The 25,584-nt window shown below is 39.0% G+C and overlaps 1 protein-coding gene and 1 non-coding gene across 2 annotated transcripts in view; both read right to left on the reverse strand.

The window, feature by feature from the left end:
• The window catches only part of SPTA1 (spectrin alpha, erythrocytic 1), a 107,850-nt gene that overhangs the window by 65,414 nt on the left and 16,852 nt on the right, over positions 1 to 25,584 (reverse strand). The window contains exons 9-18 of the mRNA XM_049880879.1: positions 24,603 to 24,738; positions 24,412 to 24,513; positions 23,135 to 23,272; positions 22,415 to 22,525; positions 20,739 to 20,816; positions 20,435 to 20,590; positions 19,865 to 20,069; positions 18,124 to 18,305; positions 7,998 to 8,241; positions 6,540 to 6,662 (exon numbers count right to left, since the gene is read on the reverse strand). Of these exons, the coding sequence (XP_049736836.1) occupies positions 6,540 to 6,662; positions 7,998 to 8,241; positions 18,124 to 18,305; positions 19,865 to 20,069; positions 20,435 to 20,590; positions 20,739 to 20,816; positions 22,415 to 22,525; positions 23,135 to 23,272; positions 24,412 to 24,513; positions 24,603 to 24,738 (1,475 nt within the window). The remainder of the gene's footprint in view (positions 1 to 6,539; positions 6,663 to 7,997; positions 8,242 to 18,123; positions 18,306 to 19,864; positions 20,070 to 20,434; positions 20,591 to 20,738; positions 20,817 to 22,414; positions 22,526 to 23,134; positions 23,273 to 24,411; positions 24,514 to 24,602; positions 24,739 to 25,584) is intronic.
• Positions 2,886 to 2,992, reverse strand: LOC126074105 (U6 spliceosomal RNA). The gene has a single exon (XR_007516913.1). It is a non-coding gene; the product is annotated as a U6 spliceosomal RNA (small nuclear RNA).

Raw genomic sequence — 25,584 nt, forward strand, 5'->3', positions numbered from 1 at the left:
ATCTGTTAGCTTCCTGAAATGTCTTCTTTGGTGAAGTGCCTGTTCATATCCTTTGCCCATTTTTTTAACTGTGTTATTTGTATTTTTGTTGTTGAGTTGTTGCAGCATCATGTAGATTTTAGAGATCAGACACTGATCAAAAATGTCATAGCTAAAAACTTTTTCCCAGTCTGCAGGTAATCTTTTTAGTCTTTTGGTGAAGTCTTTGGATGAGCATAGGTGTTTGATTTTTAGGAGCTCCCAGTTATCTAGGTTTTCTTCTGCATTGTTAGTAAAGTTTTGTATACTGTTCTATGCCATGTATTAGGACTCCTAACGTTGTTTCTATTTTTTTCTTCCATGATCTTTATCATTTTAGATTTTATATTTAGGTTTTTGATCCATTTTGAGCTTGTTTTTGTGCGTGGTGTGAGGTATAGGTCTTGTTTCATTTTTTTGCAAATAGATATCCAGTTATGCCAGCACTGTTTGTTAAAAAGACTGTTTTCTCCCCATTTAACTGTTTTGGGGCTTTTGTCAAATATCAACTGCTCATATGTGGATGGATTTATGTCTGAATTCTCAATTCTGTTCCATTGGTCTCTGTATCTGTTGTTGTACCAGTACCAGGCTGTTTTGACTGCTGTTGTGGTATAATAGGTTCTAAAATCAGGCTGTGCGAAGCCTCCCACTTTTTCTTTTTCAGTTTGCTTTACTTATCCAGGGCCTCTTTCCCTTCCATATGAAGTTGGTGATTTGTTTCTCCATCTCATTAAAGAATGTCCTTGGGATTTGGATTGGAATTGCATTAAATGTATAGATCGCTTTTGGTAGAATAGACATTTTTATAATGTTAAGTCTTCCTATCCGTGAGCAAGGTATGTTCTTCCACTAATGTAAGTCTCTTTTGGTTTCTTGCAGAAGTATACTGTAGTTTTCTTTGTATAAGTCTTTTACATCTATGGTAAGATTTATTCCTAAGTATTTTATCTTCTTGGGGGCTGCTGTAAATGGCATTGATTTGGTGATTTCCTCTTCGATGTTCTTTTTGTTGGTGTAGAGGAGTCCAACTGATTTTTGTATGTTTACCTTGTATCCCGATACTCTGCCGGACTCTTCTATTAGTTTCAGTAGTTTTCTTCGGGATTCCTTAGGGTTTTCTGTGTATAAGATCCTATCATCTGCAAATAGAGATACTTTCACTTCTTCCTTGCCAATCTGGATGCCCTTTATTTCTTTATCTAGCCTAATTGCTCTGGCTAGGACTTCCAGCACAATGTTGAATAAGAGTGGTGATAAAGCACGTCCTTGTCTAGTTCCCGATCTCATTGGGAATGTCTTCAGGCTCTCTCCATTTAAGGTGATGTTGGCTGTTGGCTTTGTATAAATGCCCTTTATTATGTTGAGGAATTTTTCTTCTATTCATATTTTGCTGAGAGTTTTTATCATGAATGGGTGTTGAACTTTGTCAAATGATTTTTCTGCATCAATAGATAAGATCATGTAATTCTTGTCTTTTGTTTTATTTATGTGGTGGATTACATTAATTGTTTTTCTAATGTTGAACCATCCCTGCACATCTGGTATGAATCCCACTTGGTCATGGTGAATTATTTTTTTGGTATGTGTTGAATTCTATTGGCTAGAATTTTGTTGAGGATTTTTGCATCTAAGTTCATGAGGGATATAGGTCAATAATTTTCTTTTCTTGTGGCGTCTTTACCTGGTTTTGGTATCAGGGATATGGTGGCTTCATAGAATGAGTTGGGTAGTATTCCATCCTTTTCTATGCTCTGAAATACCTTTAGTAGTAGTGGTGTTAACTCTTCTCTGAAAGTTTGGTAGAACTCTGCAGTGAAGCTGTCCGGACCAGGGCTTTTTTTTTGTTGGGAGTTTTTTGATTACCTTTTCAATCTCTACTTTTGTTATGGGTCTATTTAGTTGTTCTACCTCAGTTTGTGTTAGTTTAGGTAAGTAGTGTGTTTCTAGGAATTCATTTCTTCTAGGTTTTCAAATTTGTTTGAGTACAGTTTTTCATAGTAATCTGATATGATTCTTTTAATTTCAGTTGGGTCTCTTGTAATATCGCCCATCTCATTTCTTATTTGGGTTATTTGCTTCCTCTCCTGTTTTTCTTTTGTCAGTTTGGCCATTGGTTTATCAATTTTGTTGATTTTTTCAAAAAACCAGCTTTTGGTCTTGTTAATTCTTTCAATTGTTTTTGTTTTCTATTTCATTTAATTCAGCTCTAATTTTTATTATTTGTTTTCTTCTGGTGTCTGTGGGTTTCTTTTGTTGCTCTCTTTCTATTTGTTCAAGTTGTAGGGATAATTCTTTGATTTTGACCCTTTCTTCTTTTCAGATGTGTGCATTTATTTTTATAAATTGGCCTCTGAGCACCTCTTTTGCTCTGTCCCAAAGGTTCTGGTAGGAAGTGTTTTCATTCTCATTGGATTCTCTGAATTTCTTTATTCCGTCCGTAATGTCTTCTATAACCCAGTCTTTTTTGAGCAGGGTATTGTTCAGTTTCCAAGTGTTTGTTTCTTTTCCCTGCTTTTCCTGTTATTGATTTCCACTTTTATGGCCTTATGGTCAGAGAAGATGATTTGTAATATTTCAATGTTTTGGATTCTGCTAAGGCTTGCTTTATGTTCTAATATGTGGTATATTCTAGAGAATGTTCCATGTGCACTAGAAAAGAAAACACACTTGGTTGCTGTTGGGTGGAGCATTCTGTATGTCTGTGAAGTCAAGTTGGTTGATTGTGGCATTTAGATCTTCCGTGTCTTTATTGAGCTTCTTTCTGGATGTCCTGTCCCTCACCAAAAGTGGTGTGTTGAAGTCTCCTACTATTATTGTGGAGCTGTCTATGTCACTTTTCAATGCTAATAGAGTTTGTTTTATGTAAAAATATGGAACGCTTCACAAATTTGCGTGTCTTCCTCGTGCAGGGGCCATGCTAATCTTCTCTGTATTGTTTCAGTTCTAATATATGTGCTGCCGAAGCAAGCACCCCACTAACTTTTTTGTGCTGAATAGTTTTTCATTGTGTATTGTCTTTTCCTCTGATTTTTTTCCTGTCGATTTTGTTTTTGTGGAGTGTTTATGTTTTTCTTCTATTTTATTTTGATGTTTAGGATTGTTAGCCTGCTTTGTTGTTACTTTAATATTTACCCTTATTTTTGTAAGTTTAAACCAAACTTTTATTTCATTATATTGCCTTGACTCCCTCTCCATGAGAAAGATCTATGAGTACATTTTTTGTCCCTCTTTATTGTTTTAATGCTGTCATCTTTTACATAATGACAGTGTTGTTTCCCTGTTTTGAGCATTTTTTTATCTTGATTTATTTTTGTGATTTCCCTATCTGGGCTGATATCTGGTTGCTCTATCATGTGTTCTTGTCATGGGCTGATATCTGATATTACTGATTTTCTAACCAGAGGCCTCCCTTTAGTATTGCTTGTAGTTTTGGTTTGTTTTTTCACAAATTCCCTAAAACTTCTGTTAATCTGGAAATGTCCCAGTTTCGCCTTCATATTTGAGAGACAGTTTTGCTGGATATATGATTCTTGGCAGAAACCCTGGTGGCATAGTGGTTAAGTGCTATGGCTGCTAACCAAAGGGTTGACAGTTCAAATCCACCAGACGCTCCTTGGAAACTCTATGGGGCAGTTCTACTCTGTCCTATAGGGTTGCTATGAGTTGGAATCGACTCGATGGCACAGGATTGGGTTGGATATGATTCTTGGCTGGCAATTTTTTTTTTCCTTCAATGCTTTATATAAGTCATCCCATTGCCTTCTTGCCTGCATGGTTTCTGCCCAGTCGTCTGAGCTTATTCTTATTGACTCTCCTTTGTAGGTGACTTTTCATTTATCCTTAGCTGCTCTTAAAATTCTTTATCTTTGGTTTGGCAAGATTGATTATAGTCTGTCTTGGTGACTTTCTTGTAAGTTCTACCTTATATGGGGTTCGAAGAACTTTTTGGATAGATGTCTTCTTATCTTTCACAATATCAGGGAAATTTTCTGCCAACAAATCTTCAACAATTCTGTCCATATTTTCTGTTATCCCTCCCTGTTATGGTGCTCCAATCACTTGTAGGTTATTTCTCTGGATAGTGTCCCACATGATTCTTACGGTTTGTTCATTTTTAAAAATTCTTTTATCAGATTTTTATTCAAGTATATTGGTGCCAAGTGTTTTATCTTCAATCTCACTAATTCTGCCTTCCGGTCCCTCAGTTCTGCTCTTCTGACTTTCTATCGAGTTGTCTAATTCTGAAATTTTATTATTAATCTTCTGAGTTTCTGAATCTCTCTATGGATTCTTGCAGCCTATTGAATTTTTCATTACTTTCTTGATTAACCTTTTTAATTTCTTCAAGTGCTTTTTCTGTGTGTTCATTGTATTGTTCTGCATTTTGCCTGGTTTGCTTCCTGATCTTTTGAAGACTTCTGTATATTAATCTTTTGTATTCTACATCTGGTAGTTCTTCATCTGGTAACATCTTCGTCTGGACTATTCCTTGATTCTTTGATTCGAGAGCTTGTTGAAGTGATTGTGGTCTGCTCCTTTATGTGATTTGGTATTGGATTTTTTTTCTCTGAGCCATGTATGTTATTGTATTAATTTATTTTATGTTTGCTTACTGTATCCTACCTTCTTGCTTTGTTTTGATGTGCCCAAATAGGCTGCTTGAGTGAGGTAGCTTGATTATTTGCACCTTTGAATCTCTAATGTCCTGTCACCAGATGGCTAGAGCTGTTACCAGGTATATAAACCTAGGAGTCCATTCAATTTTCTTGTATGGATTCACCTCAGGTGTCTAGATCGTTGGGCATCAAGTGTGTAGTACAGGCCCTGTTCTACAGTCTTAGAGGGGTAGGGGTGATTGGTGTAGGCACGGATATCTGTTTGCAGCAGGGGGTCATGCTCTGCACAAGGCAGGCTGCTGACAACCATCCCCCGAGTGTCTGTGAAGAAAGTGTGTTCCTGTTCCCTAAAGCGCACAGGTGAATAGGTTCTGCAGCCATAGCATGGGCACCCAATTCTCTGGGAGGCACCATTTATCCTTGGACCCCTGTTGTGGGTGGTTATGTGACAAGGGTGGTGCCACCAGTCCTCAGGCCACTGATGTGGGTAGGTGAGGACCCTGTTTAATAGGCAAAATGGTGTCAAACATCAAAAAAAAAAAAAAAAGCCTCCACCACATGGCAGAAACAGTTGAAGTCAGATCTCAAGCGCATGCACTTTGCAGTCTGCCAACAAGGGCCTACTATTCTGAAATGGTCCATACAGGTCCATGCGGGGGTGAAAGGTATTCAAAGTTCGTGGACCGTTTGTGCCTGGACAGGAGCTGCTCCTGTCCTGAGCTCCCCAGCTTAGTGGAGCTGGCAGATTATCTTTTCCCCTGGTTATTAAATTTATTCCTTCCCCAAAGCCAGGAGAATGGCTCAGGACAATCAGTAGGACATATCTCAGGCCCAAGGGATATCAACAGCCACTGAAGCTGGCTTACAGGCTTGGGGCATGGTAAAATCAATGCAATTACTTACCTTTTGCTGAGAGCACTGTTCTTGTCTGGTTCTGGAGGTGTGAGTAGAGTGTGGGGCTTGCTGTCTCTCCCTGAGGAAACTGCATCCCAAACACTACCACCAACCCCGCCATGGTTGCTCCAGGGGATTGTGCCTGAGGTGTGCTGGTTCCCACTGAGTAAGGTCCAGCAACTCCTTGCCACTTCTGAACCATCTCTCCCTCCCCCTGCCATTCAGTCCGATTTCCTAAGTTTGCCTTTGATGTTCAGGGCTCCTAGCTTGTCATATATATAATTGTTTCATTTGTTTTGGGGGGGTCTTTCTTGTAAGAGGGATCACCAGAAGCGTCTGACTATTCCACCATCTTGGCTCCACCCCTCTGGGATCTGAGGTTTTGCTCAACTGTCTGAATGTTAACCTATACATTTTTTAAAGCTGGACATGGGCTGGCAGCAATTTATTCTTCAATTAATAGATGTAATCTGCATTGCCTATACCAAACCTAGCCTATGATGTTTAGTTCTGAATATCCTATTTAAGCAGCTGGAGTTTCTGAAGATGGGAAACCAAGATAAGGAAACGTATTTACACTGTATAAAGTGAAAAATTAAGGAATACATACTGTTTAACATAAAAACAATAATGTACTGGGAACTTCAGTGTTGTCTTCACAGATCTGGAAGCTACCAAATGGGAGTGGGATCTGATTTGTTTTATGAGGCTTTGGAGCTTAAATTCTGAATTCCTCTACAGAGGAGCATATTTATGATTATGGTAAAATATATTTTATTTTTAACAGTTTTGGCTTTGCAAAAGAGAGGAAGGACTGGCTCATGAGATAGGGTGATTGTTATTACTGGAATATGCAAAGATGTATACCTAGCTGTTAAAAATGTCCAAAGGGAATTTCTGCATTGAGTAGGAAGATGGAAGCCCTTTGAAGCCCTAAGATGCTGCAAGCTTCTTCACAGAGGTCTGGAATAGTGATGATTTAGCCAACCCAATTTGCACCATACATACCTTCCTCTACCATTTTGTTTCCTCTCTCTGTTATCACTTGAATGTTTGGCTCATGGCTGGCAATATCAGCCAAGATAACTTGATGCCTGTTCAGGAGATTCATGGCGGCAATCACGTTATTACCTGTATAGGAGAAAGATTTCAAGTTATGAGATTATCCTGATGTATGGAATAAGAAAATCCTATCTCATTTTATTAGAACTCTTGGGCCAACAAGTTCTTCCATTTGAGGTTATACTCAATGAGTGGGTTTCCTGAAACTTATACCATCAGAATTAACTCCACTCAGCTTTTTTCTTGCTCTTGTCTCTTCATACTAAGAAAATTCAATTAATTTTTCTACAGAAGATAATGAGGAAACCACTGTTTTCTTTGAAGATAGGTAGGAAGGAGACTTCTAAACTCAAATTTCTAATACCATGCAACTAATTTTCTTTTCTCATATCATAGCATAAAAAGCAATATCTACCACTTGCTAATTTCTATGGACTTCAGAAAGTTCTTAAATCATTTAAATGTAAGTTTTTTTCACGATGATAAGGGCATCCTTGAAGTTTTCTTTGTAAGGATGAGAAATAATAATGTGTCTCACTTTATGCTTAACATTAACAAATAAACACACAATAAGTACTACCTATTGTGAATTTCCTACACCTTCTAATATTCCCAGTTCCTGCTGTCTACTTCATCCTGCCTGTCTCCCATCCATGTGTCACCACTCTTTCCTCTGAGCTTTTCTTCCTTCTACTTTTCATTCAAACTGCCTCTCCAGAAAATCTCTGCCAAAGGCTCATCTCTCCCACTCTTCAAGTAAGGCTCAGACTTCTCTCTTTTAGGAAGCATTCTCAGACTAACCTCACCATTGTCATCATTGTTCAGTCCCTCCTATATACTCCTAGTACATGTGTGCAAAATTTCCACTGTATTTGTATGCAGCTTTTCCTGTCTTGCAATGCAAGCACCTGGCAACTAACACCGGTGAAATGACAGCTTCCAAGGAAAGAACAATATGTACTTTATCTGCTTCATCCTTTTTTATCCCTGTAATAGCTCATATAATTTAAAAAGGGGGTCATAGACAAAAATATAGAACAAGGAGAGTGGCACTAACAGCCTAGATGAAAATATCTGGTACCTGAAACATTAACCGTAATTACTTTGCCAAGGACTTTCACAATAACTAAAGGTACAGCAAGCTGCAAGAAACACTGAGCACTTTAGCTCTTCCCAGAGGCCCTGAAATCATTGCACTGTTCGTGTCTGCTGTTTTAGAGGTGGATTCTTCAGTCTGAATTTGTTTTACAAAATCTTCCTGTGGAAGACTGGACAAATTCTCATGAGTCTGAAGGAGAAGAGCTGAGAGCACTTTCCACCCCCTCACTGTATCTCAAATCTCTCCATCCATCTGCAGACACCTTGGTCCTTTCCTGTGGCACAGCCAGCTCAGCCTGTACTAACCAAGGTAGGTAGAAGCTGCTGAGGGTTCTGTCTCTTCAATCCAGGCCTCCTCATCCTCAGTGTCTCTGCAAATCTGCTGCAAGTGCAAGAGGTCGATGAGCTTCTTTCTCCGGGTGGCCAGAGGCTCTTTCAGGGCTTCATATCGGGAAACCAAGGACTCCTGCCTGGACCGTATGTCCCCAGCATTAGGATGGTCTATTTTTTCAAAATATTCAGCCAGGTCTGTGAGGATGTCCGCCTGATCCTGAGGGAGAAATAGAAAAGATTATAAAGGCAGAGATTGGGGCTTGGGGGAGGAGTGCATGGGGAGAATCAGCTCTCATATATACCATGTTACCTGTTAAAAACCCCTTGCCATGGAGTTGATTCTGAATCATATAGACCCTAAAGGACAGAGTAGAACTGCCCCATAAGGTTTCCAAGGAGTGCTTGGTGGATTCGAACTGCCGACCTTTTGGTTAGCAGCCGTAGCTCTTAACCATTATGCCACCAATGCTGCTATACCATGTTAGAAACTCTAATTTAACTAGTGGAAAAGAGTAGGAGAAGTTACTACAGCATGGAATACCTCATCGAGCTGAGAGTAATAAATGAGACAGTAGCTCTAAAACTACATTTCGAAAAGGACAAAATGTTTATAGGGATGCAAAGCTTAAATATTTGGGAGTGTTAGTAAATCGTGGCTCTGAGAAAGACACTGGGAGGTTTTTGTCACCTCAGTTCCATTTCCATCCTGTATTACTCTCTTTAAAATGAACTACAAATGTAAATAAAATTGAAACTTCTAAGGCTTAAATTTGTTGTATAGCAGAAACAGGACCTATGAGCTGAAACATGATGCTAAGAAAACAAATTTCAGAAAATGTCAGAACCACAGAAAAGAAATGCAAAGGCATAGCCTTAGCCAGTACCTCCTTGTATGAACTTGAGAAAATCATGGTCCCCATTTGGACCATGTTGGAGAAAGGAAAACAATAGAAACAGGGTTTTGAAGTGTCTTCCTAGAAACAAGACTTTGGTTGTATGTCTGTATGGTAAAATAGATGCAAGAGACATATTTCATCTTCACTAGTCAACCATTACTGGCCTGGCAGAAACACAGTACTCAGGTTTACTGTTTGTCTATTTGTTTTGTTTGTTTGCTGTTGTTGGTGATGGGGGCGTGAATTACACGTAAGAGAAATAGTTAAGAGACAGGGGAACAGCAGACGTTGGTTTTACTTATTCTATTTTGCCATCCAGGGCTCAACCTGTTAAGAGTTTGATCTATGTTTTCTCAGTGTAGAACAAAACATTGACCATAAATAACTTCTTTGAACACATACCCACTTCTTCATAAAAAAATTAAAGGCTACATAAAGAATTAAAATAAAAGTCTTTGACTAGCCAACAGTTAGGTCACTTTGACTTTGGAGCATATCATAGTATAATAGAATGATTTTCAAATGTCATCATTATCATCAACATGGATCCACAATGCTCTTTTGCTATGGATTGAAATGTATCTCAAAAAATATATGTTGTAAATCCTAACCTCTATGCCTGTGGTTATAATTCCATTTGGGAATGAGTTTTGTTTTGTTAATGAGGCAGGATTAGTGTAGGGTGTGTTTTGAGTAAATCTCTTACAAGAGATAAAAGGAGTAGATTAGGCAAGCAGAGACGGGAAAGATTGATGCCAAGCTACAGAGAGACCTCCAGCGAACCAAGAAAAAGAGCTGAAGAGACAATGACATTCCCCCAGAGCCAACAGAGAGAGAAAGGCTTCCCCTAGAGCCAGAACCCTCAATTCAGACTTCTAGCCTCCTAAACTGTGAGAAAATAAATTTCTGTTTGTTAAAGACACCCACTTGTGGTATTTCTATTGTAGTAGCACTAGATAACTAAGACAGAATTTGGTACCAGAAGTGGGTGTTGCACTAACCAATACTTAAAATGTGGAAGTTTTTCTGAAGTTTGGTAATGAATAGAGACTGGAAGAGTTTTAAGGTGACTAGTAGTAAAAAGCTTAGATTGCCTTGAAGAGAATGTTGGTAAAATGATGGACATCAAAGATAATTCTGGTGAGTGCTCAGAAGGAAGTAAGCAGAACTATGGAGAAAGTATCATCATAGAGAATACATATGGTACCAGATACAGAATGTTACTAGAAATGTGGACATTAAATGTGCTTCTCGTGATGCTTTAAAAGAAAATGATGAACATGTGATGGGAAAATGGAAAAAGAGCAATGTTTTTTATGCAGTGCCAAAGAATTTGTCTAAATTATGTTCATATTCATAAGGTTTTCACTGGCTAATGCTTTTCAGAAGTAGACCGAAGACCAGACGAGTTGTGGAATGACATCAAGGACATTATCCATGAAGAAAGCAAGAGGTCATTGAAAAGACAGGAAAGAAAGAAAAGACCAAGATGGATGTCAGAGGAGACTCTGAAACTTGCTCTTGAGCATCAAGCAGCTAAAGCAAAAGGAAGAATTGATGAAGTAAAAGAACTGAACAGAAGATTTCAAAGGGCCTCTTGAGAAGACAAAGTAAAGTATTATAATGACATGTGCAAAGAGCTGGAGATGGAAAACCAAAAGGGAAGAACACGCTCGGAGTTTCTCAAGCTGAAAGAACTGAAGAAAAAATTCAAGCCTCAAGTTAAATAGCAAAGGATTCCATGGAGAAAATATTAAATGATGCAGGAAGCATCAAAAGAAGATGGAAGGAATACACAGAGTCATTATACCAAAAAGAATTAGTCGATCTTCAACCATTTCAAGAGGTGACATATGATCAGGAACCGATGGTACTGAAGGAAGAAGTCCATGCTGCTCTGAAGGCATTGGCAAAAAACAAGGCTCTAGGAATTGATGGAATATCAATTGAGATGTTTCAACAAACAGATGCAGTGCTGGAGGTGCTCACTTGTCTATGCCAAGAAATATGGAAGACAGCTTCCTGGCCAACTGTTTGGAAGAGATCCATATTATGCCTATTTCCAAGAAAGGTGATCCAACTGAATGTGGAAATTATAGAACAATATCGTTAAAATCACACACAAGCAAAATTTTGCTGAAGATCATTAAACAAATGGCTGCAGCAGTATATTGACAGGGAACTGGCAGAAATTCAGGCTGGTTTCAGAAAAGGACATGGAACCAGGGATATCATTGCTGATGTCAGATGGATCCTGGCTGAAAGCAGAGAATACCAGAAGGATGTTTACCTGTGTTTTATTGATCATGCAAAGGCATTCGACTGTGTAGATCATAACAAACTATGGATAACACTGCAAAAAATGGGAATTCCAGAACACTTAATTGTGTTCATGAGGAACCTTTACATAGATCAAGAGGCAGTTGTTCGGACAGAACAAGGGGATACTGATTGGTTTAAAGTCAGGAAAGGTGTGCGTCAGGGTTGTATTCTTTCACCATACCTATTTAATCTGTATGCTGAAGAGATAATACGAGAAGCTGGACTGTATGAAGAAGAACGGGGCATCAGGATTGGAGGAAGACTTATTAATAACCTGCGTTATGCAGATGACACAACCTTGCTTGCTGAAAATGAAGAGGACTTGAAGCACTTACTAATGAAGATCAAAGACCACAGTCTTCAGTATGGACTGCACCTCAATATAAAGAAAACCAAAATCCTCACAACTGGACCAATGAGCAACATCATGATAAATGGAGAAAAGATTGAAGTTGTCAAGGATTTCATTTTACTTGGATCCACAATCAACAGCCATGGAGGCAGCAGTCAAGAAATCAAAAGATGCATTGCATTGGGCAAATCTGCTGCAAAGCACCTCTCCAAAGTGTTGAAGAGGAAAGATGTTACCCTGAAGACTAAGGTGTGCCTGACCTAAGCCGTGGTTTTTTCAATCACATTACATGCATGTGAAAGCTGGACAATGAATAAGGAAGACCGAAGAAGAATTGACGCCTTCGAATGGTGGTGTTGGTGAAGAATATTGAATATACCATGGACTGCCAAAAGAACAAACAAATCCGTCTTAGAAGAAATGCGGCCAGAATGCTCCTTAGAGGCAAGGGTGGTGAGACTGCGTCTTACATACTTTGGACATGTTGTCAGGAGGGATCAGTCTCTGGAGAAGGACATCATGCTTGGCAGAGTTCAGGGTCAGCGGAAAAGAGGAAGACCCTCAAAGAGGTGGATTGACACAGTGGCTGCAACAATGAGCTCAAGCATAACAATGATTGTAAGGATAGTGTAGGACTGGGCAGTGTTTTGTTCTGTTGTGCATGGGGTGACTATAAGTCGGGACTGTCTCGACGGCACCTAACAACAACAACATGTTCATATATTTGGTGGAAAGTAGAACCCATAAGTGATGAACTTAGATATCTGTCTAATGAGATTTCTAAGCAAGAGCTTGAAGGGGGCACATGGTTTCTCCTTGCCTATTACACTAAATGTGAGAGGAAAGAGATGAACTTAAAAATGAACTGTGCAAAATCAAAACAGAGCTTAAAAATTTGGAAAATTTTGTTGTACAAACTAAGAACATGTGTCCTAGAATGTTCACCAAAGATGTGGCTGTACAATCTTTTTTTAAGCAGATTAAACCTGTGACTGATGGATTAAATCAACTACCACAACAGAAAACACATCAACTTAGACTAAAAGTGATGGAGACAGGACTAAAGGAAAGAAAACTTTCTGCCTGTTGGAATTCTACAGACAGAAAACAGGCCAAAAGAACTTCATCTGTTGTTCTTCAAGAAAAGAAATGGACCATCCCTGGAGCAGCTCAGAGATCAGCAGAACTGTTGGAAGGAATACAGGAAGCAGAGCCTTCTTGGTTTCAAAGGGAGTGGCCATGGTTTCCTGGATCTCAAAGGGTGGGACCACAGACTCCTAGGTTTCAAAGAGTTGGATCTTTACCAACTGGGCTCCAGAGTGTGGGTCTGCTGTTAAGGTGTACCAGGGGGATGAGGCCGCCACCCAAAACTGTGGATGTGGGGCTGCCTTGCTCAAGGAGCAGAAAACAGGATCTGCTGGGGCCAAGGGGGTGGAGTCACCACTCAGATATACTAGGAAAATGGGGCTGCCATAAGCTCACGGAGCAGAGTTGCCATCCCAGAGGGCCTGGATGGCAGAGCCCAGGGCCAAGGGACCTCCACCCAGAATCCAGAGGGCATGGCCAACACCCAGAGTTTGGGAGGCAGAGCCATTGCCCAGCTGGTCCAAAGAACAGAGAATTATTTTCAAGCCTAGAGAAAAAAAAAAAAGCCTAAAGAGCTACTATAAATTGTTCTACTGGGATTTAGACTTGCTGGGTGCTGTTATTCATTTTTTCCCTCTAATTTCTCCCGTTTGTTATGGAAATGTCTACGTTGTACATGTTCCACCATTGTACTTTGGAAACAGATAACTTGTAAATCTAGATTTCACAGGTTCTCAGATGAAGAGGAATTTGGCCCCAGGATGAAATATGCCTTACATCTGACCCGTATTTGATGGACTTGGAATTGATTTAAGACTTTTGGCATAATGTGATAGGGTGAATATATTTTGCATGTGGCAAGGACATGATTTTTGGGGTGCCAAAGGGTAGAATGTTATAGATTGAATTGTGTCCCCCCAAAATACGTGTTGGAAATCCTAACCTCTATGCCTGTGGTTATAATCCCATTTGGGAATAAGTTTTCTGTTTTGTTAATGAGGCAGGATTAGTGTAGTGTGTGCCTTGAGTTAATCTCTTACAAGAACTAAAAGTTGTGGATTAGGCAAGCAGAGGTGAGGCAAAGACTGATGCCAAGCCACATGGAGATCTCCAAGGAACCAGGATAAAGAAGCTGAAGAGATAATGACCTTCCCTCAGAGCCAACAGAGAGAAAAAGTCTTCCCCTAGATCTAGCACCCTGAATTCACACTTCAAGCCTCCTAAACTGTGAGAAAATAAATTTCTGTTTGTTAAAGTCACCCACTTGTGATATTTCTGTTGTAGCAGCACTAGATAACTAAGACATCTTTGAAAACCACTAATGTAGTGGTTGACGCCCCACACTAAGGAAATAAGAGACCTGGATTCTGCCCTTGGATGTCACTCAATATCCATGTAATATTGGGAAAGATCTTTCATCTGTTTTGACCTTATTTTCCTCATCTATTTTTTTTTTTTAGAATGAGGAGTTTGAACTAGAGCATATTAAAAATCTTTTCAAGCTTTAACTCTTTGTACCAAAAATTTCCTTTGAAAGCATCATGTCTTAGCATCCACCCCTACAAGGAAAACCAATTCCCAGGAATGGCTGCCCTACCATTCTCAGGTAGGGGCACATATTAAGTATTCACATATGCTGTTTCTCCTGTCCCTCTGGATAACTTTTTTTTTTTTTTTTACTTTTCTCCAAATCTCATCTTTTCTTTCCTTCAAAAATCTGTTCTCCCTTTATCACCGCTCTTATTCAACATTGTGCTAGAAGTCCTAGCCAGAGCAATTAGGCTAGACAAAGAAATAAAGGGCATCCGGACTGGCAAAGAAGAAGTAAAATTATCTCTATTTGCAGATGACATGATCTTATACACAGAAAACCCTAAGGAATCCTCCAGAAAACTACTGAAACTGAGACAAGAGTTTGGCAGAGTCTCAGGTTATAAGATAAACATACAAAAATCACTTGGATTCCTCTACATCAACAAAAAGAACACCGAAGAGGAAATAACCAAATCAATACCATTCACAGTAGCCCCCAAGAAGATAAAATACTTAGGAATAAATCTTACCAAGGATGTAAAAGATCTACACAAAGAAAACTACAAAGCTCTACTACAAGAAATTAAAAAGGACATACTTAAGTGGAAAAACATACCTTGCTCATGGATAGAAAGACTTAACATAGTAAAAATGTCTATTCTACCAAAAGCCATCTATACATACAATGCACTTCCGATCCAAATTCCAATGACATTTTTTAATGTGATGGAGAAACAAATCACCCACTTCATATGGAAGGGAAAGAAGCCTCGGATAAGCAAAGCATTATCGAAAAAGAAGAAGAAAGTGGGAGGCCTCACTCTACCTGATTTCAGAACCTATTATACAGCCACAGTAGTCAAAACAGCCTGGTACTGGTACAACAACAGGCACATAGACCAGTGGAACAGAGTTGAGAACCCAGATATAGGGAGCAGCTGATATTTGACAAAATTGTCAGTTAATTGGGGAAAAGATAGTCTTTTTAACAAATGGTGTTAGCATAACTGGGTATCCATTTGCAAAAAAATGAAACAGGACCCATACCTCACACCATGCACAAAAACTAACTCCAAGTGGATCAAAGACCTAAACATAAAGACTAAAACGATAAAGGTCATGGAAGAAAAAATAGGGACAACCTTAGGAGCCCTAATACAAAGCATAAACAGAATACAAAACATTACCAAAAACGACAAAAAGAAACCAGATAATTGGGAGCTCCTAAAAATCAAACACCTATGCTCATCTAAAGACTTCACCAAAAGAGTAAAAAGACCACCTACAGACTGGGAAAGAATTTTCAGCTATGACATCTCCGACCAGTGCCTGATCTCTAAAATCTATGATTCTGTTAAAACTCAACCACAAAAAGACAAACAACCCAATCAAGAAGTGCGCAAAGGATATGAACACACACTTCACTAAAGAAGATATTCAGGCAGCTAACAGATACATGAGAAAATGCTCTCGATCATTAGCCATTAGAGAAATGCAAATTAAAACTACGATGAGATTCCATCTCACTCCAACAAGGCTGACATTAATCCAAAAAACACAAAATAATAAATGTTGGAGAGGCTGCGAAGAGATTGGAACTCTTATACACTGCTGGTGGGAATGTAAAATGGTACAACCACTTTGGAAATCTATCTGGCGTTATCTTAAACAGTTAGAAATAGAACTACCATACAACCCAGAAATCCCACTCCTCGGACTATACCCTAGAGAAATAAGAGCCTTCACACAAACAGATATATGCACACCCGTGTTTATTGCAGCTCTGTTTACAATAGCAAAAAGCTGGAAGCAACCAAGGTGTCCATCAATGGATGAATGGATAAATAAATTGTGGTATATTCACACAATGGAATACTACACATCAATAAAGAACAGTGACAAATCTGTGAAACGTTTCATAACATGGAGGAACCTAGAAGGCATTATGCTGAGCGAAATTAGTCAGAGGCAAAAGGGCAAATATTGTATAAGACCACTATTATAAGATCTTGAGAAGTAGTATAAACTGAGAAGAACACATACTTTTGCGGTTACGAGGGGGGGAGGGAGTGATGGGAGGAGAGGGTTTTTTACTGATTAATTAGTAGATAAGAACTACTTTAGGTGAAGGGAAAGACAATAGTCAATACATGGAAGGTCAGCTCAATCGGCCTGGACCAAAAGCAAAGAAGGTTCCGGGATAAAATGAATGCTTCAAAGGTCAGCAGAGCAAGGGCGGGAGTTTGGGGACTATGACTTAAGGGGACTTCTACATCAATTGGCAAAATAATTCTATTATGAAAACATTGTGCATCCCACTTTGAAATGTGGCGCCTGGGGTCTTAAATGCTAACAAGTGGCCATCTAAGATGCATCAATTGGTCTCAACCCACCTGGAGCAAAGGAAAATGAAGAACACCAAGGTTACAGGACAACTAAGAGCCCAAGAGACAGAAAGGGCCACATGAACCAGAGACCTACATCATCCTGAGACCAGAAGAACTAGTTGGTGCCCGGCCACAATCGATGACTGCCCTGACAGGGAGCACAGCAGAGGACCCCTGAGGGAGCAGGAGATCAGTGGGATGCAGACCCCAAATTCTCACAAAAAGACCATACCTAATGGTCTGACTGAGACTAGAGGAATCCCGGCGGTCACGGTCCCCAAACCTTCTGTTGGCACAGGACAGGAACCATTCCCGAAGACAACTCATCAGACATGAAAGGGACTGGACAGTGGGTAGGAGAGAGATGCTGATGAAGAGTGAGCTAATTATATCAGGTGGACACTTGAGGCTGTGTTGGCATCTCCTGTCTGGAGGGGGGATGGGAGGATAGAGAGAGTTGGAAGCTGGCAAAATTGTCATGAAAGGATAGACTGGAAGGGCTGACTCATTACGGGGAGAGTAAGTGGGAGTATGGAGTAAGGTGTATATAAACTTATATGTGACAGTCTGACATGATTTGTAAACGTTCACTTGAAGCTCAATACAAGTTAATAAAAAAAAAAAAAAATCTGTTCCTCCATGTAGACTTCCAAGCGATCTTTGTATGGCTTTGCTACCTCCAGCCTTTTATTTTATTTAGAAACTGATTAAGCTATCCTTAAAGTTATATTAATGACTTTTGTTTTTCTGTTTTCTGTAGATTATTCTGTATTTTACAATTGACCCTGAAGAATCAAAGAGAAGACATTATAAATGTTTATTTTAACCAGACAGATAGTAGGGCCTTCTAGTAAACAGCATAATCATTTTTAAATCCAAGCCAGGATTTCTGGAATGAGAAATCAAATCAACTGGAATTGGACTTCCACTGAATTCTCCAGAAACTCTTATGCACTATCCATGCTCTAGAAACTTACTGAATAAGTTTACTTAAGTAACAGTCTGGTGGGGAGTAGGAAGAAGAATCCCTCCCACAAGTAGCTTAGATATCTGCATCATAGTTCTGGTGCTGCTGTTAATTTTCTCTGTGACACTGGGGAGGTCACTATTTCTCTGGCCTTTTTGGGTGTTGGGTTTCAGTTTTCTTAATTAAAACAATAAGAGAGTTCAAGATATTTTCAAGCTTTAAATCACAGAAAATCAGAACAGGAAGAGGCAATTTTATCAAAAACCCTTATCTTACAGCTGAGAATACCAAGGCACAAAAAGATGAAGTTGCCTACAAAAGGTCATGTAACTGGTAAGTAACAAGACTGTATACAGAATCCAGACCTCTGGATTGAGAGAACACCGCTTTGTTTAGAAGAGTCAGAGGAGATACTGAAAAGGGGAAGTTGGCAAACTTAAAAAAAAAAAATGAGTTTTGACCTTTAGTCCCTTTCTTTCTTGGCATTATTTCTTGTGGATCTTTTTAGAGTTTATATACCAATTTCCCACAATCGGTGAAAGAGCTAGCAACAAACCTGATGAGCAGCCACATTTGACTCCAGAAAGCCATGTTTCCTGAGTAGATTCTGGACATCTGCCAGATCTTTCCCATAATCCTCCGAGGTTACTTGCTGCTCCACCTCCGTCAGCCAGCGCTTTAGATCTTCTGCATTGTTTTCAAATTGTAGCTGCTGGCTAGCTTCATACAACTGTGTCGCTGGGAGAAGACATACGATAAAAGGCATTAGGTGCCATACTGCTCCTTTCTGCAGTATAATTTACCTTCCCTCAACTTAAAGAGCAATATAGCATTTTTATATTCCAAAGGGAGAATACGTATATATATATATATATACATATATATATACACAACTGTCTCACTTGAGATTGTATCTGAAATCACCTTAAATTTGTAGAATTTTGATGGTATTTGTTTTTGAGTATAGTAATGTTCTCAAAACAAAATTAAACAGGCTCTATTTCCTGGTGAGATAAAGCACTGCTGCATCAAGGTTTTTTAACTATCTCAGGTATTTTCATATGGTATTTGTTCCTCTCTTATCAGATCTCATTTTTAAACAGATTCAAACCCAAACACCATACTCTCCAAGAGAGGTGGAAAACTTGGGATTGGCTCAGTTTAAAATTTAAAGTGTCTCTTCCAGAAAATCTGTCTTGATTACTCATACTGTTCTAAATTCTTTATTCTATGATCTTACAATATTATTTACATTATATCCACAATGGCTGTGTCTCCTGATGGTGGGAAAGTTAGGGGTAGAAGCAGAGACTTCTTATTGCTACAGTCAAGTTGGATTTTTTTTCCCTAACCAAAAATCAGAATGATATCAAAACAAATCAGTCTGACATAACTTCTGTAACCAGAGCAGAGTCTTATCTATAAATGATCTTCATAACAAGGGGAAGATTGATGGCAAAATTTATCACTTGCTTTTTTTTTTTTTTAATTACTGTAAGAATTGGGGTTAAATACAAGTAGAGACTATTCAGAAAGATGTGGAATTTTTTTTAAGAGCATACAGCAGATCCTGAAAACTTTCAGATAAAAAGCAACAATTGTCAAGTCCTATTCACAAAAAAAAAAAAAAAATATTGTAGGAACAGTGCACGTGGCATCGATAATCTTTTAATGTCTAGTTTAATAACCTAAATCATAGTACAGGCTGTAGACTACAGTCTATAGACTGCAGTGTATTGTGTCCTGAGTTTTTTTTAATTAGTGGCCTAATTTAAAGGCATTAATTTTAGATGGAGCCCTGGTGGCACAGTGGTTAAGAGCTCAGCTGCTACCCAAAATGTCGTCATTTCAAAACCACCAGCCACTCCTTGGAAATTATATGGAGCAGTTCTATAGGGTCACTATGAGTCAGAATCTACTCGACAGCAATGAGTTTGTTCGTATGTTTGTTTTTAATTTTAGATACATAGCTGATAATGAGTCCATTGTTCCTGAATATTTATAAAAGAGAGAAAGAAAAAAGTAAGAGAAAAATGAAAACAAAAGTAATTTCAGTTAAAAAACAAAACAACTCTATATGAGTGAAGAAAGCAAAATTGTATTAAAATATCATGTGGTGAATTTATGTTGCACTTTAAGAGCTTCTTGACCAACAAGAAGGAAGACACCAGGAGGACCAGCAAACAGGTAACATCCCTTTGTGCAGAGGTCATCAGGTAAATTCATGGTGGTAAAGATAAGAAAGCTAGGTTTCAGAATTTAAGAAATGTCTTTTCACCAAAACTTCTGCTTCCAACCTTTTTGTGCGGTAGCCTCCAACAACTCCTCCCAGAGGCTGACAACTTCACTCACAAGAGCAGCCACTTCGTCAGAGGCGTAGTGACCATCCTCAATCATTTTCTGGCCAGTTTTCTGTATGTTATTGAGTAGGATCTTATTATCTGCCAATTCCTTTTCAAAGACTTGCTGCTTTTGTACTCGACTCTTCAAATTCTGTGTATCCTGAGACAAGATATAAAACAAAACAAACAAACAAAAACAAAAGGACATCATTCCTTGAAAAATGAAGAACAGAGATTTTGAAGACAGGGTTATTTCTCACTATAAATATAATTGTGTCAAGATTAGGATGTAAGAGAGGACTGGTCTAGTACAAGTATGGAGCCAGATATTGCTTGGGACACTCATACCACCACTCCCTGCTTCTAGACACATGGCAGGAATGGCTAATCAATCCCAGCATTTATTTATACTTGGAGTGGATATGACCGAAGCTTCTTTGGAATATGGCCACTTCAGCTCTAAGACTGAAATTCCATGAAACTAACTCCCAATGAGTATGTCCAGGGCTGGAACACCCTATCTACCTTGTAATCTTCATCATCTGCCAACTTTTTCTTCTTGTTGATCCAGTTCTTTAGGTCATCTAAGTCTTGATACAGTCGCTGCAGAAGCAATGAATCCTCTAGCACTCTACGTCGAGTGGCAGCCCTTTCAAATAGGGCATCCCTCCAGTTCAACAGCTGCAAAAAACCATAAGCAACCTTACTGTCAGCAAAACCAAATGTGGACACATGAGCTTCAATACCCATCCTGGTCACCACAACCCCAGTACTTTCTTTGACCCCAATTCACAGGCAGACCAGTGAACATCTGGGGCCTTGGACATACCTTATCCCGTATATCAGCAATTTTCTCTGAATCATAATGGTTATCGTCAATCAGTTTTGTTGCTGTCTTGTCTAAGTTCTGAAAAAAAAAGGGGATAGTTCTTCAGTTATTTGACAACTGTTAGCTTTTATCAGTGAGAATCAATAGGACAGACATATGAATTAACAAATAACTATATTAAGCTCTGTATTGATTAAAGATTATTAGTGAAACTTTTAATTTGTTATTGTTGTTGTTGGTGGTGGTGGTAGTTGTGGTTATTTAAAGCCAGCACCATCTTAGAAGACAGTGAAAGATATACAGTATAATGGACCCATGAAGTCTTCCTTATAATACTCTGAGCCCTGCTTACATATTGACCAGCTTTCTGGGACATTAAACTTAAGGATCACAGGAAAACTCTGTAGTAGTATTAGAAGAGAAATACAAAGATAATTCTATAAATGAAAACAATAAATATTACTTTGATATGTAGATATTAATAATGAAGAGAAAGCTAAGTGTAGATTTTACTGTTGTATTGTTATGTGCCATCGAATTGGTCCTGACTCATAGTGACTCTGCGTATGGCAGAATGAAACACTGCCAGGTCCTGTGCCATCCTCACGATTGTTGCTGTGTTTGAGCCCATTGTTATAGCCACGGTATCAATCCATCTCATTAAGGGTCTTTCTCTTTTTTGCTGATCTTCTACTTTACCAAGCATGATGTCCTTTGCTAGGGACTGGTTCCTCCTGACAGCATGTCTAAAGTACGTGAGACGTGTGCATACTTCTTCCAAGACAGATTTATTCATTCTTCTGGCAGTCCATGGTATATTCAATATTCTTCACAGACACCATAATTCAAAGACATCAATTCTTCTTCTGTCTTCCTTATTCATTGTCCAGCTTTCACATGCATATGAGGCAATTAAAAAATCCAATAGCTTGGGTCAGGCACGACTTAGTCCTCAAAGTGACATCTTTGGTTTTTAACACTTTAAAGAGGTCTTTTGCAGTAGATTTGCAAGCCACCATGCAAGCCACCACAGTATGACAAACTGACAAATGAATGGTGGATGGAAGGTATTACTAGAGAAGAAAAAACTAAAAAAAAATCTAAATAATGCATTTCAAATGCTTACGTAATGATTCTATATTGAACATAGATCCAATAGCTTCTGTTCACACTGAAGAAAAAAACAAGACACAATCATGCACTACATCAAAAAATAGATAAATAAAAAGGGCCTGACATTCTGAAAAGCTTTCTAAATATGCTTTACAGAACTAAAAGTGTGTCGTTGAGAACATATATGAACTTATTTTTCTCTGTGTCATTTCTTTTAAGAATCATCCTCACGTGATATCCGGTGGTTATAAAATAATACAAAACAAAACCAGTTGCCATTGAGTGGATTTCAGTTCATGGTGACCCCAAGTATGTCAGAGTAAAACTGTGCTCCTTAGTTTTTTCGTCACTGATTTTTCAGGAGATTGCCAGATCTTTCTTCTGAAATGCTTCTAGGTTGACCTGGACCACTAACTTTTTGGTTAGCAGTAGAACATGTTGACTGTTTGTATTACTCAGGGACTCCTTGGTAGTTATAGGGTGGCTTTATCTAAGGTCAGGTGTTATATGGATGAATTATAAAAACATGGATCCCAATACCCAAGCCAGGAATCATTTCTTACCGTGATCTTCTGTTCTTGGGCAGTAAAAGCTCTCTCAAAGTCATCATGCTTCTCAAGAAGGGCCTCTGCGCTTCCCAGAGAGTGTCCCAGTTCCTCATTATCCAGGAAGGCCTGTAGGAGACAGACAGATATACTACATGTGTGTCTCATTGGTAAGAAAGAGTCCCCTTTAAATATCCATGAGACAAAGAATAAGGAGAGAGGTGAGGATCCGGAGAACAAGGTTAGTGTTAGCACAATGAGGGGTAATAGGTAAAGACAAACCTCAAATACCAGAAGCTTAAAACCTCCTTCCCATTCCTCTCATTCAACTTTCTTACCTATGTCTCTGGATCTGCCCCCATAGCATTCTCCCAATCAGTGTAGGCACTATTCTGAGCCATCAAAGCTCCCTCAAGAGGACAGCTCACCTCCTCCAAAAATCCTTTCTTGATTAACCTTGCCTGACTCATCATAATTTTTTCTTCCTGATCCGTTAGTAATTTGGTGTTCATTTTATCTTATGTTAATTGTGATAATAGTTTCTATGCTATGTATTTAAGTATTCCTCTATGCATTTGTCCAAGAAGAAATTGTAGAATCTTCTTCTTGTGGATCACCCTCCAATTCTCAGAACAAGCTTTGATCCAGAAAAGTAGTTATGAAGATGGTGATGGTGCTCATAGTGGTATTGAAGGGGTGGGAGCAATGATTTATGGATTGTTGGGCTTGTTCTGTTACCTCTTGTCTGCTCATCCAACTGTCTACTTGCTCACTGTCTCGGTAGAACATGTGCAAATCCAAGCACTGCTCATATTGATGCTGACGCTTGTCCCACAGGTCCAGCAGGGCAGTCCAGCTATTGGCAAGTGTTGTCATCTTTGGAAAGGAGGAGAGAGTGTAAAAGAAAGATATTTAATTAATTCAATGTATCCTACATTTACTGAGCATCTAATAAATGCAAGACTTTTTGAAGGATACAAAGATGAACAGGAAATGGGCTTTTCCCTTAAAGGCTGTAACATTTAAGCAAATAAGTGTAGTACAGGGAAAAAATGGGATAAATGCCATAAAAGAGGTATAAGGCTCTTAATATGTATAAAGGAAGAAGAAAAGATTAATTCTGACTAGAAAACTCAGGTAGTGAAAGTATGGGAAAGATTGTCCAAACAGAGATTTAAAGAGCGGTAGGGATTGGGACTGTAGGATGACATGATATCCTGAAAAAAAAAAAAAAAAAATCCTGAGCAAGTGGTATTATTGGAACTCAAATAACTATTAGATTATACAATGCGCTTCAGAGGAAAGTGCAGTGTCTCAAAAGGCTGTGCATTTGATGAAGTTCAGGTTCATATAGCACTTAAAATGCCAGACTGAGAAGTTTCATTTTATTCTGAAAGCAAATAAGAATCATCAAAGAAAGGGAAACTGAGCACTCTTAAGCTTATAAAAACCTTTGTTGCTGCCCAAGTATTTGCCCAAGGAATTTCATCTTATTATAGATGCTGTCATGTTAACTTCAAGCTGTCAAGGACTTAGAGACTTCCCTATTCCTTCTGCAGAAAATCGTTAATAATAAAAATCCATATTATAATGTTACCGCAGAGTTCTGGAGGAACCCTAAACATTGTTATCTCAACCTCCTGTATCACACACTGCTGAAGACTGTCCTTGAAATCTAGGGAGATTAAAAACAAGATTGTAAGTCATATCCTTTTCGATGGCGAAGTAAAATGAAATGGGGGTTTCAAATTATGTAAAAGTCAGGGGGTTGATTAAAAAAAAAAAAACAGGCACAGAGGTGAGAAAGCACGATGCGTGCCTGGGAATTACAAGTGATCCAATTTAACTAAAGCATGACATACTGGAAAGAGAGCCATATGAAAGCTGGGTCATATTATTATCATGTTTGGATGGTTTCTGTTCCTTTTCCATTTGAAGTTTACTACGTTATTATGGGATTAAGCGACGGATAACTATGTCATTGAAATCTCACAAACTCTGTTAAACTAGGTTACCTTTTCCTTAACTTCTGCAGAGGCTTCATGACTGGCATCCAGCAGGTCTTTACCAGTCTCTTCAGCAAGTTGAAATCGGTGATCATAAGAGTCAATCTCATTCTGTGGTCACAGGATAAAATGTCTCAAAATGTAGCGAGGAACTTGGTTACCACCCTCCTCCTCTTAATGGGGAGAGCTTCCCCCTGCACCTTATGCTGCTGATGCCTGTCCAGTAGGGCTTCCCCCCCGGCCACATCTGCAGGCAGCTCATCAGCACTGATTAGGGCGGTCTTCTCCTTCATCCAGCCTGAGAGTTCATCATAGTCAGATAAAAACAGGTGATACCTATGAGGAAGGTAAGAAAAGGGCAGGAAGGAGAAACCAGACGTGAAATGATTTTGAGCAGAGAGTTAGGGTTGAGTTCTGCCAGGCACTCCTAATCCTAACCCAAGCCCCTCCTATTCCCCTGATGTCCTTCCTGCTGTTGACAGTCCAAGTTCCCTTAGTGGCACAGGTTATAAATCTTTGACTCCGGTTTGTACATTCCTACAGAAGGTGTGGTGCCCTGGTGGCACAGAGGTTAACAGCCTGGCTGCTAACCAAAAGGCTGGCAGTTCAAATCCATGAGCTGCTCCTTAAAAGCCCTATGGGGCAGTCCTACTCTATCCTATAGGGTCACTATGACAGCAACAGATTTGTTTTTTTGCAGAGGTGTGTACTTGTGTGATGGTATGTGTGACTGTTATGTCCACACAATACTACAAACTCACATTTACCCTACAGATCATTCCCACTATAGAACTGCAGCAAAGTCATAAATGGGAAAGCACAATAGAAACAACAGCTGAAGTTTCTTTACGTTATAACCAGCTGCTGTTGAGTCAGCTCTGACTCATGGCAATCCCATGTTCATCAGAGTAGAACTGTGCTCCATAAGGTTTTAATAGCTAATTTTTCAGAAGACGATCACCAGACACTTATTCTGAGGTGCCTTTTGGATAGCAGCCAATCGGGTTAACCATTCCCACCATCCGGGGGCTGCAATGATAGCTCTCTTTCTCTCCCCTTCTTTATCTATCATCTATCATCTATCTATCTGTCTATCTATCTATCTATCTATCTATCTATCTATCTATCTATCTATCTATCTATCTATCTATCTATCTATCTATCTATCTATCTATCTATCTA

This window comes from Elephas maximus, chromosome 3 (genome assembly GCF_024166365.1).
Source record: "Elephas maximus indicus isolate mEleMax1 chromosome 3, mEleMax1 primary haplotype, whole genome shotgun sequence".
Lineage (NCBI taxonomy): Eukaryota > Metazoa > Chordata > Mammalia > Proboscidea > Elephantidae > Elephas > Elephas maximus.